This window comes from Macrobrachium nipponense, chromosome 1, assembly GCF_015104395.2.
Source record: "Macrobrachium nipponense isolate FS-2020 chromosome 1, ASM1510439v2, whole genome shotgun sequence".
NCBI classification, from domain to species: domain Eukaryota; kingdom Metazoa; phylum Arthropoda; class Malacostraca; order Decapoda; family Palaemonidae; genus Macrobrachium; species Macrobrachium nipponense.
Window position 1 is genome coordinate 31594777 of NC_087200.1, and position 12716 is coordinate 31607492.

At 36.6% G+C, this 12716-nt stretch overlaps 1 protein-coding gene across 1 annotated transcript in view; it reads right to left on the reverse strand.

The window, feature by feature from the left end:
- Positions 1-12716, reverse strand: part of LOC135219217 (cell adhesion molecule Dscam2-like) — a 275739-nt gene that overhangs the window by 14225 nt on the left and 248798 nt on the right. Inside the window, 6 exon segments of the mRNA XM_064255786.1 lie at positions 3198-3412; positions 5006-5145; positions 7102-7243; positions 9531-9711; positions 9714-9826; positions 12486-12641. Coding sequence (XP_064111856.1) covers positions 3198-3412; positions 5006-5145; positions 7102-7243; positions 9531-9711; positions 9714-9826; positions 12486-12641 — 947 coding nt within the window.

The window sequence follows — 12716 nt, forward strand, 5'->3', positions numbered from 1 at the left end:
CAGTGGTCTTTAAATCAGTTTTCCGTTCCTAGTACACTAGAGTCAAGAAAAATTGCTGTTGTTGAAGATTAAGCTGGCCTTACGCCAGCACGGGCTCTTGCTCATAGAGCAGCCCATAGAAAAAAGTCTATGGCTAAGGATCACAGTCGATGTCCCTCTTTCAGTGTGGAGGCAGGAAAGGGATAGGGCGTGAGTCTCGCAACTTCATCCCTCTTGCTTATGAGCGGCTTCTCATACTCTAGACCTACCTACTTCGAGGGAGAATTGGTGGCAGCAGAAAAATTAGGATCAAGTTTGTAAGGAGCTCAGATTATTGTGTGAGACAAGATACGTAACAGCTAAAGTACACAGTTTTACTCTCATGTGCATGAAGCACATGTACACACATTCATTTAAAAATCCGGCAATAACTACCAGCGTAATCTTACTCGCTGCAACGTACAAATCACACTCCATTCACTGAAATGATTACTGGCGCACATATGACAATAAGCCATTAATCTTGTAGAGCTTAAATGGGGGGAGAGAGAGAGAGAGAGAGAGAGAGAGAGAGAGAGAGAGAGAGAGAGAGAGAGAGATCAGATCAGATTCGTCAGCAACAGCGTACAATGGCCGTATTAAGAGTGTAATAATCATCAGTGACATTTCTGTACATCAGCAGTTACCGAAGTGATCTCCACCCCTCCCCCCCCTACCCCAACATGTAACCTACCCCAGCCAGCCCCACCCCGCCCTCTAAGTCAAGCCCTATCCCCCATCCCACCCACCCATTCCCCGACCGTCTACCGCAACGCATTTCAATATCTATTCATTGTTACCTTTATTGCTCATTTAGATGAATTGCTTTGATGCATTAACGACGGCTAATTACTCCGATCAGTCGTTTTAATCATTGTAAATCACCGCAACTTTTATTTTGGCTTTGCAGTATGCGGGATCTTTTAATGCTTTTTGGTGGCCCTGCCAAATTTAGAAATCAATATCGGTGGCAAGGTGGGTGGGGGTGGGGGGGGGGTTATCAATTGCGGTATCTGTCATCATTAGGGGTTCTATAGGCACTAGAGCAGACAAATACGTACATACATACTCACATTCATACGCACGCACACAAAATGAAAGATTGTGAAATTTTCTTAAGTGTATCAGAGAGAGATTTACTGGAACGTTACCTACCTTAGTTTTTTTATACATACACATACATAAAGTATACTGTACGTGTATGTATGATATCTCAGAGAAAAGTGCTCTACCATAATGGCTTTGCAGGTAAGGACGTACATGCATACATACATACATACATACATACATACATACATATTTCAGTATGGGAAATTTCTTATGTATATCAGAGAGACATTCGCTAGGACACATATACATACATACATACAAATATACAAATGTCAGTAAGTGTGCATCAGTATCAGAGAGATATTTGCTGGTTGCGTTACTTTAACGATTTTCATACACTTACATACATACTGCTTACTGTAAGTACGTGAGTGATATCTCAGAGAGAAGTGTATTAAAATAGTGGATTCTATAGGTAACGACGTAAGCATACATACATACATACATACATAGATACTGTTTACTGTACGTATGTTAGCGATATTTCAGAGAGAAGTGTATTAAAATAGTGGATTCTATAGGTAACGACGCAAGCATACATATATACTTACATACTGTTTACTGTACGTACGTGAGAGATATCTCAAGGAGAAGTGTATTAAAATAGTGGATTCTATAGATAACGACGTAAGCATGCATACATACATACATACATACATACATACATACATACATACATACATACTGTTTACTGTACGTATGTTAGCGATATCTCAGAGAGAAGTGTATTAAAATAGTGGATTCTATAGGTAACGACGTAAGCATACATAAATACTTACACACTGTTTACTGTACGTATGTGAGCGATATATCAGAGGACAGTGTATTAAAATAGTGGATCCTATAGGTAACGACGTAAGAATACATACATACCATACATACCTGTTTACTGTACGTATGTGAGTGATATCTCAGAGAGAATTGTACTAAAATAGTGGATCCTATAGGTAACGACGAAAGCACACATACATACATACATACATACATACATACATACACACATACATGTAACAGGCAAAGACATATGTTCAAAACACACCTTTAGTGTATTAAGTTAGAATAAGAGGAAATGGTATTAAGTCGTATACATTTAGGCACGCATACACACACATACACATCTTGCCAGTCTCCACAGAGGTTATTATTATAATTCTATTATTATTATCATTCTATAATTACAGAATCCGGCCCATGCATACGTATGGCCTACAATGACAAGTTGCATGGGGAATAAATGCAGTTTCTATTTTGATGTTCAAACACATAAATATTCATCCTGTATATGTGAACAAGGAAAAAATTAGTAATCATTCGCTTTCATAACATTAATAAATGCATGTGACCTATAAGCATATATTGCAGGCCTGAATGAATTCAATTTCCATCATTACGTCAAAAAGCTTGCTTACATGTTTGTTCGTGCGTGCGTGAGAAAAATTTGCTTCCCAGTTTTAATGTTCATCGATATATCTGCCCTAAATCAACATTCTGCGATTGATGTGATATCTCTCGCGATCTTAAACCACACACTACACGTGTACGGACATTTCAATATATATTTTGCATAGGAAAATTTTCAGATGTTCATATTAATATCAATTACCAATCTAACACATTCATCCACGCACTTAATATTCTGTCTCGGCTCTGTCAACGCGGAATTAGAAGAATTTATTTCTGGTGAAAGAACTTCAAATCTGGATATAATTTGGTTCGGAATCCCCAACAAGCTGTAAGTCGCCTTGCTAGATAACCAACTATAGCTGGTTCACTTAAGGTAGATTCTTGGATGAGCCGTATGCTTACGAGACGTTTGTTTGGCGGCCGCTGATTGGCTGGTACCGGGAGGTAGGCAGCTCCCAGCCAATCAGCGTCCGCCAAACAAACGTCTCGTAGAGATAGGGCTCACCCAAGAATCTACCTTAAGTGAACCAGCTTTAGTTCCTATCCACGTAGAAATATCTAATCCTTCGGGTCAGCCTTAGGAGAGCTGTTAAAAAAAAAAAAGTTAATAACCCAATTTCGTACTGTTGATGAATAGACGCTCCTGTCCTTAATTAACAGCTCACCTGGTACTCTGCCCCACACTGAAGGTTTCCAATGACATGCGAAGTGTAGGTCCGCCCCAGTTCTCTCGTGTGCCACGATCCTCCTCCAGCAGCAGCCCGCCACCAGACAGCCCACGCCTTCACCGCCGCTCCGCCCGTGTCTCCGGCAGACCAGGACACGGTCAGACTCGAGGACGTGGCGTCGGAGATGTGAACTGACGGAGCGCTGGGCGGAACTGGGGAAAGGAAAAAGAGAAAAAAAGGTCCCCTGAGTAATGGAGGGACTTTAAAAGTTCTCTTTGTATGACGTAAAGAAAATTTAATGCGTGACAACTGATTGAGGATTTTTAAACAATTAATTGTTTTTAGAAACAATCTAGTCCAAATTTTAATGTTCTATTTCAAAATTTTTTACCAAAGAACACAGATTAATTGGAGGAATATCTAAGCCAACATTTTTTAACAATCAATGACATTTACATGAAACACGCGTGGACATTCTGAAAGGAAATGAAAAGTTAAATCAATCAATAATCCAAAAATAAAACAAAAATCAATGAAGTGAAATATGTGGGTATTTCAAAGGACGATGAAGCTAATCTCGTAGAAATATCCTTTGCTGATAGAAATTGCAATGCTGGCCTTATTGAATGACTAATTGAATAAATAGTGATGTTCTTTTGAATGCAGTATAAATAATGGAACTAACTGATCCAAGTTGCAAAAGAAGTAAAAACATTACAAAACGAAAAAGTTATTTTTCACTTGAAATACAGAAGATACACATCAGTTGTTTTTTAACTATAATTCTGCGTTCTTTGACCCATCAGGCCTTAACAGCAAGTGCTCTCCGTGTATAATTTTTTTGAAATATAAGGAAATATTAGATATTCAAATAGTGAACAGTATGAAACGAATTTATTCAAAATTACCTACTTGTGTAACTAGTTTGTAAAATTACGAAAAAATATAAAGGCTCAAAACTAGATGAAACTAAATAAAGCAATGTAAATACATTAACACAAACACCTGCCATCTGCTAAAACAAAGCAACCAGCAACATTGATAATAATATATTAAAAAGAGAGCAATAACAACAACAACAAAAATAATATAATAATAATAATTTTATTTGCCCTTGTAACATATATAATAATAATAATAGTAATAATAATAATAATAAAATAATAATAATAATTATAATAATACAGCAAATCCTTATTTTCCAGACTCTACAATTTGCGAACTCTACGTAGATCATACTCCACTTTTAGCTACCACATGCCTAAATTAATATTTTGGAAGCCATTTCCCCTATTTTCTAGAAAAAAAAAAAAAAAAAAAATATGAACATCGGCCAGCTATTAGCAAATATCAGCCCTGATGAGAAGAAAAATAAGAATAAGAATTGAAAAGACCAGATATAAAATCATACCACTGATGCTGCCATTCTCTTGAACAACACATGTTTGAGAGAGGGTCTCCTACCTTCATATAATAATAATAATAATAATAATAATAATAATAATAATAATAATAATAATACTAGAGGGCTGAAGTAGCCCTAGACTCATGCAGAAGAGTGTAATCCTAGAAACGGCGCACATAGAAAGAAAAGTGACGGACTCTTAAGGAGGCAGGATGCAACCCGGAACCCCATACTATAAATACACCCAGTCGAATTGGAGGACAATAATAATAATAATAATAATAATAATAATAATAATAATAATAAAATTACGTTGGACTAATAATAATAATAATAATAATAATAATAATAATAATAAATAATAATAATAATAATAATATAATAATAATAACCTATTTACCTTGGACATGCAAGCTATACGTAGCAGACGTGTGAACGTAAGGATGTTTACGAACGGTGTGTATGGAACACGTATAGTTCCCACGGTCCCCTCTCTCGATCCCACGGATGACGAGTGAACCTTCGTCTTCTATGTTGAACCTGAGGAAAATAAATTGTTCATCGGTTATTGCATGAAACAGTAAATTATTCAAAACGAAAGTTTTAATTTTTTTTTAGTTAATAATTTCTATTGGTTTAACAGTGCTACGGTCAAGTTGCAGTGCCAAGTACTTCAGTTTAGTTAGCGGCCTGAAACGTCTTTCGAAATAGCAAAAGAAATTATTAGTGATGAGAAACTTTTTGCATAGTTTTTTTTTTGTGTGTGTGTGAATTTTTTAGGGTATATTCTCCAAAAAATTGAACTGGGCAAGAAATCACACAAATCGATGGTAGAAATGACCTACGATGACTTTTTATGCTTCAACATTTCTTGATACAAGATATGTTTTTGCTAAATACTTCAAAGGGTTTGGATAAGTAGTCAGAAATCACTTCTGGACATATATGGATAGAGAGAGAGAGAGAGAGAGAGAGAGAGAGAGAGATAGGGGGAGAAGGAGAGGAGAGAGAGAGAGAAAACTATTGGACTTATATAATACTAATATTAAATATCAGCAAAAATTAAATTACGAATAGAATTGACAACTGATCTTAGATGAATCCTATGCATGTGTAAGAAGCCGCCCAAAGGGGCCATTTACTTGAAATTCCAGCTTTCAAAGATTATGGTGTTCGGGAGAAAGAAGTAACAGAAGGTAACATGAAATACAGAAAGAGGAGACCAGTTATAAGAAGGACAGACAAATGAACAAATTAATACCAAAGCGTCAAAGTAAAGCGAGTAAACTGGTAATCAGGAGACAGAGGTAAAACAAGAGTAAAGCGTAAACTTTGCCAAACATAAGTGATAAAGACAACAATCGAACAGACGGCAGGTCATAACGAAGCATTAGTGCCAAGTAGGTGCCCACCTAAATCCTACCACTTGGGCAACAAATCAGGCTCCGGGAGTGAGAACTGATCAAGACGAATGGTGCCCTAGATCTGAGGCTTTCTTCTGTGTTCGTAACTTTCTTCGATAATTGCCGTTTCCTTCTGTCTTGAAGTCTATTTTTTAAATACTCTTAGCATTCATTTGTAATTGCAACTCGTTCTAATACGGCAATTTTCTTTAACAACTATAAATTTCCTTATTCATATTCAGCTTCTGCAAGATTATTTGCTGCCTTCTTCTACACATTCCTCTCGCTTTTTAATTGCAGCGGCTACAAAAGTTACAGCTACCTCCATCAGTTATGCATTTCTCTCATACTGAGCTTTTGTCTATCACAGCGATATTTTGTACCCAGTGACATGTTTTCGAAAGAGTCCTAATCGACATGTGTTTGTTTGTTTGTATGGTGTTTTTACGTTGCGTGGAACCAGTGGTTATTCAGCAACGGGACCAACGGCTTTACGTGATTTCCGAACCACGACGAGAGTGAACTTTTATCACCAGAAATACACATCTTTCACCCCTCAATGGAATGCCCGAGAATCGAACTCGCGGCCACCGAGGTGGCAGGCCAAGACCATACCGATCACGCCACTGAGGCGTTTCTAATCGACGTGTGTCAGCTACAACGTAAAGAATGCCTATAGTTCACACCTAACAATCAAAGTATTTATCACCATAAACCTACTACTGCTAATATTAAAACCAAAACTTCTACTAATTAACAATACCAATCAAAAAACAAATAAAGAGTTCAAATACACCACAATTAGCCGAATATAAAATTAACTTAGTGTCGGATAAAAATCTATGCGTGTGGAAGAATCGAGTAGATGACCTGACTAACAGGTAGAACAAGGTTGCAAGAATGAGAAAATGACAAAACACTTTGGCTTAATAATCTGACATCAATACAACCATATTCTTTGACGCCTGTAGAAAATGGAGGGGGTTGGGGGTGGTAAGACAACTTAGAATACAAGCTCATGCTTTTATGTCCGTCGTTTTCTTCAGTAATTATAAGATTCCTTAGAAAACCACCTCCATGACAGTACACCCACCTGACAGTCTTGTGAATCTGCCTTCCATGCATCGTCCAAATGGGGCGTGGCCTAGGAATGCCCACCGTCACACAGGGCAAGCGAACGTCCTCACCTTGGGTAGTCGTCACCAGTCCTCCGACAGATGCCACGCCGGCGGGTACTGTGATTGGGTATGAAGCAGAGGAATTAGAGTAAGAGGAAAGAGAGAGCGAGAGAGAGATATTTTATAGCCAAAATCTCTTTAAAACAAAAAGGGACCAACCATGTTTCTTTTTTTTATTTCTATACTCTTGTATAATTATTCGAAGTGATCACTGAGCAATTAATCATAACAAGGTGGTTTCTTTCATTCATTTACTTTGTCTGTCCTTATGACTCTCATATACATATACGTAGATAAAGAGGCAGAAAGTACACGTATTCAATCATTTATATCAAATCTCAATATAAAAATTATATACTATACTTTATGTATAAAAACACGGAAACACAGCTATTTGTATGTATATGAAAATAAGAAAATGTAAAATACGAATATACAAGAATTATACATCGAAGCATTAATATACAGATGACCACCGATATTATGCAAAAAGCAAATTCTATTCAGCCTCGAAACCTATGAAACATAAAGAAACCCAGAATCTAGTGACACAGACACCTATGTGTACACACACACACACACACATACACACACACACATATATATATAATAGGCACGCATGTAGTCTGTAATGTCGTAACATATACAATTATGCAATCATTAATTCATCTGAGGAAAGATATTGTGTGAAATCCCTATTATTCTGATATGCAGTTTACATGATCTGGCCGAGAATTAATTAATGTAGAAAGGGAATTCGCGGTTGCAGCCGTATATTCATTTGCAGGTGAATATACGAGGTACGATTATTGTTGTTTTGACAGCAGCCTAAAAGTGGTCTATCGGCTGAATTCAGACTGAGAATAATTCACAGGACACGAATTCGAACGGAGAATAATTCATGCGGCGTGAATTCAAAGAAAGAGTTATTCACGTCGAGTTGTTCTGAGAGATGAAGAGAGTGACTGGGTTCGATGGAAGAGACTTATGCCTGCAAATACAGTCAATACCAATACCTTTCGTTTATTTCGATATTCTACGATTTAATAACAAGACGGAAAATGATTCCAGGATTAAAGCAATATTTCATTTTACTTAGGCATCCAGAGAGACCGGCCATGTGTCTGACTGACAATTAATATGAAAAGAATCATTACAACGAGAGATATTATGTTTGCTCTTCTATCACTTCGGTATTTGGGCATTTTCGTAAAATGCGTCAAGCTACCTAAAAGTATCTAAGAAACGAATCAGATACAAAGTTAAAGCTGATGGATTCTTGCCTAGTGAATTTGCTTTAAATACTGGGGTGCGACAGGGAAATGTTTGTCACCTTATCTGTTTGTCCTTCTCGTGGGGTTTACAATGAAAAAGTTGTCCGCAATGGAAAGGAACGTTTACATTAATTAACGATGGTAACTTGGCTGACTTACAATTTGTAGATGATACTGTCTTAATCAGAAAAACGCCACAAAGTCTACTGTAGAAATGTTACTTAATATCATAATTCTTATATCAGCTATATTTACAACTGGATGGAAAACATTGGGGTGATGTCCAGTGCAGTTTCTCCTGAGATGGAATTTAGTGAATGGCTAAAAAGAAGATAATCAAACAATGTGAAGGTTGAACAAGATCTGGAAATCAGACAGACTGAAACTACATATATAACCGGGATAGTGTCATAGCCTAGTTATGACATTTAATCTACAACTTAAAGATTTTGTCGATTTGAGAATAAAGAGAATAAAGCTTTAAGAAGAACGACCGAAGTTCTACATGTAGATGACAAAACGATGAAATGGGTTATGAAAATCACTTGGCCGTGTCCTAAGTACCACACCTGAAAGAATAGTATGTGTTAGTGGCGTTTGTGCGCTCCGGGCCTCCGAAGAATTGGAAGACCCGGATCTACTTAGATGAGAACTATGGGACAAAATTGGAAACGAGTGGAGATTTGTGGAAGTGAAAGCACAGGATAGACACTAGAGGAGGAATTTCACAGTGATTCTTTGCTTTGCATGGCGTTGGAGGCGATGGTGTGGACCCTCCCCCCCCAAAAAAAACATACAACTACAATTATTTCTGTCATTATTTAGACATCCATCATAAGAAAATATTACACATTCTCACTGCTTACTTTCAATATTTTACTGAAATTATTGAAGCAAAATACAAGCAAGCACAATTATAACCTTCTCTATGAAGAGCCCGTTGCATAAAAATAAAAAGCAAATCACATAAATTCGAAATGACTACGCAGGCCCCTCCCTGACACACACAAATTCAAAAAGACTACAGCCACATCCGCACAATTCCTGGCGTTTCAGAGCAGATTCCTCACCCGGGTCCATCATCGTCAACTTGACAGTAGGCGACGGGGGTCCTTCTCCAACCCTGGTCCTCGCGGTCATCCAGAACTCGTGGGTGCCCCTGGAGAGCGGCGTGAGCGTGTGGGAGTTGTCCTGGGCGTGGAGGGGATGTTCTATGGGAGCACGGGCGTGGGGAGGCCTTGTGTGGTGAAGGGGGGTGTTGTGTAAGCCAAAAGGACACCCGTGGGTGGTTTGGGCGCTAACCAAGTCAGCAGAGCGGAAGATACGTCTGACTGTAGAACTCTCAGCCCGCGGGGAATCCCAGCCACTGTTCGACAGACAAAAGAGGAAGTGAGTGAATGACTCTTAGCTTGAAGAGAGAAGCTTATTGACGCATTTGTTTTGTCTGGCTTTTGCTCATTAAACCGCAGGCCGCAAACAATGAATCATCCGGCGCTGGTGCTTCAGGGTTGTTAAATACAACTTCGTTTGCACGTAGCGCGAAATGCTACTAAATATTTTGCACTTTTAAATCTAATTGCATTATCAATTTTGATATCAAATAATAAAATTAATTATTATGGACACACTTTAATTTTTTTATGAGGATTTATTTGCAAAAAAAAAAAAAAAAAAAAAAAAAAAAAACTCAGGGTGAACATACATATTTGGCATTCGCTCATTAATGTTTAAGAATTTTATGAAAACCTTGCTATTAAGATTGTATTTCTTCTGAAGCCGCAACTTACAAAGAATGACTTCAAAAACCACTGCAGCTCGAGTTATTGACGAATATTGCGCTGCCACTTACACAAGAAATGTGCTTGTAGCTTACTGGATGTCAAACCACTGTCATTGTATGCACCAGATAATTATTACGTTTGGAAATTCGATACAATAACTCCCGTTAACTTGAATTTTGAGATCTGTTATAAGTTAATTAGCGGATACAAAATCTTACGCATACATGATATTGAATAATAGCTTTAAAATTATATTAAACTGTGCACTGAAAACACTTACAGATAATGATTACTTTTGAAAATATAATTTAATACAATAACTCCCGTTAACTTGACTTCCAAGATCAGTTATAAGTTAATTAGCGGATGCAAAATCTTACGCATACATGATATATTAAACTGTGCACTGAAAACACTTCCAGGCGGGATATTTTGTATACCTGAAGTAAAGAAAAAGCCACATAACAAAAGTAAAAGAAACTAATGAAAACTCACATGTGGATATTGTCTTACGAGTCAAAACACTAAATTAAAAGGTATAGAGAACGTCTGCCTGACACAATGTTTCTTGTAACTGTGTAATGACAGGAAATTGAATCACACCGTGGGAGCATTTTACTCATCAAAGGAGATCACGATTTATTCCCATGCCACTGCAATAACAGTTAACCTAAAATGGTGATATAAATTAAGAAAAAAAATATTAAAGTCACTTTTGCACGTCACTACTATCACTAACACGTGCAGCTTAAACTGTAGACAAATGTTAAAAATTAGTTTTGCTACTTGGACTTTTTTTAAGAGTTTTCTTGCTTGGAGATAAACTCTTGGACACCTTTGCTTTGGTTGTTTAGACATCGGCGTGCTTTTCTTTAATTGTTTATTGTTCATTTCATTATGTAATCATTGCTGCTAGTGTGCAATTATATCTCTAAATAATATCTCAATGATCTTGTTGCCGAAGTTATTTCATTTACATAAATGTAGTCATTCTGCTCATATGGTTGCTACACTATTTAATATTTAATAATAATAATAGCCATTAAACGCATATGGTTGCTACATTATTTAGTAATTAATAATAATAATAATAATAGCCTTTCAACTCATACGGTTGCTACACTATCTAATAATTAATAATAATAATAGCCATTAAACGCATATGATTGCTACACTATTTAATAATCAATAATAATAATAGCCATTCAGCTCATGTGGTTACTACACTATTTAATAATTAATTATAATAATAATAGCCATTCAGCTCATATGGTTGCTACACTATTTAATAATTAACTTAATAATAATAGCCATTCAACTCATATGGTTGCTACCCTATAATTTACGTAGATCAATAATAATAATAATAATAATAATAATAATAATAATAATAATAATAATAATAATAATAATAATAATAATATATATTTATCACAGAATAAAGGACAAAGTTTTTATCCGCACTTTGAATAGTCTTTATTACTGAACTTGTCGTCCAGCGGAAAAATCCATAAAATGTATTTTTGGAGTTGACGTGAGACCTTTCATGCCTGGTGATCCAGAGACCAACTTTGTGTTTTCATAAGAAAAGAGGACAAGAGTGGTATTCTGCATCCACGCTCGTCATTTTAACACAATATTGGTATTGCCAAGCTCATGGGTTAAAGAGCTAAGTGTTCACATTTTTTTCTCTCTCTCCCTAAACACACACACGCACACACACACACACACACACACATATATATGAAATAACTTGGATCACGAAGTATATAAAACGTGATGCTATGTATAAATAAAGGTTTTTTTGCCACGAAGGAAAAATGAAAAAGCGAGATAGCCTCAGTAAAGGGTCCGAATAGGACCGAAAGTACTCGGCTATCTCGCTTTTTTCAATTTTTTCCTTCGTGGCAAAAACCTTTATATATATATATATATATATATATATATATATATATATATATATATATATATATATATATATGTGTGTGTGTGTGTGTGTGTGTGCGCGTGTGTGTTGCATGCTTGTGTATGCAATATGGACTTAAGACCTTCTTGTTTTATATACAAACGTATTCTCTCTCACTCTCTCTCTTTCTCTCTACACAGATATATTTGTATATATGTGTTATATAATATATATTTATAAATATAAACACAAACACACATATTATATAACATAATATATACACAGATGAGAGGAGAGAGAGAGAGAGAGAGAGAGAGAAGACTTCTAATGGTTCTTACCGTCCTCCTTCGTGGTGCAAGTGAGGTCATGAGAGGCCACCCCCGCCCCCGCCTTGGTCGTGGCTGCCACACTGACGGTATAGTTGGTCCACGGCCGAAGACCGCTTACGGTCTCTTCTCGCCCGCTGGTCATCTTCCTCAGTTCTTCGACTTTGTCTTTGAAAGATATTGAAAACAAGACACATCAGAGCAAAAGGAGTAATATATATATATATATATATATATATATAT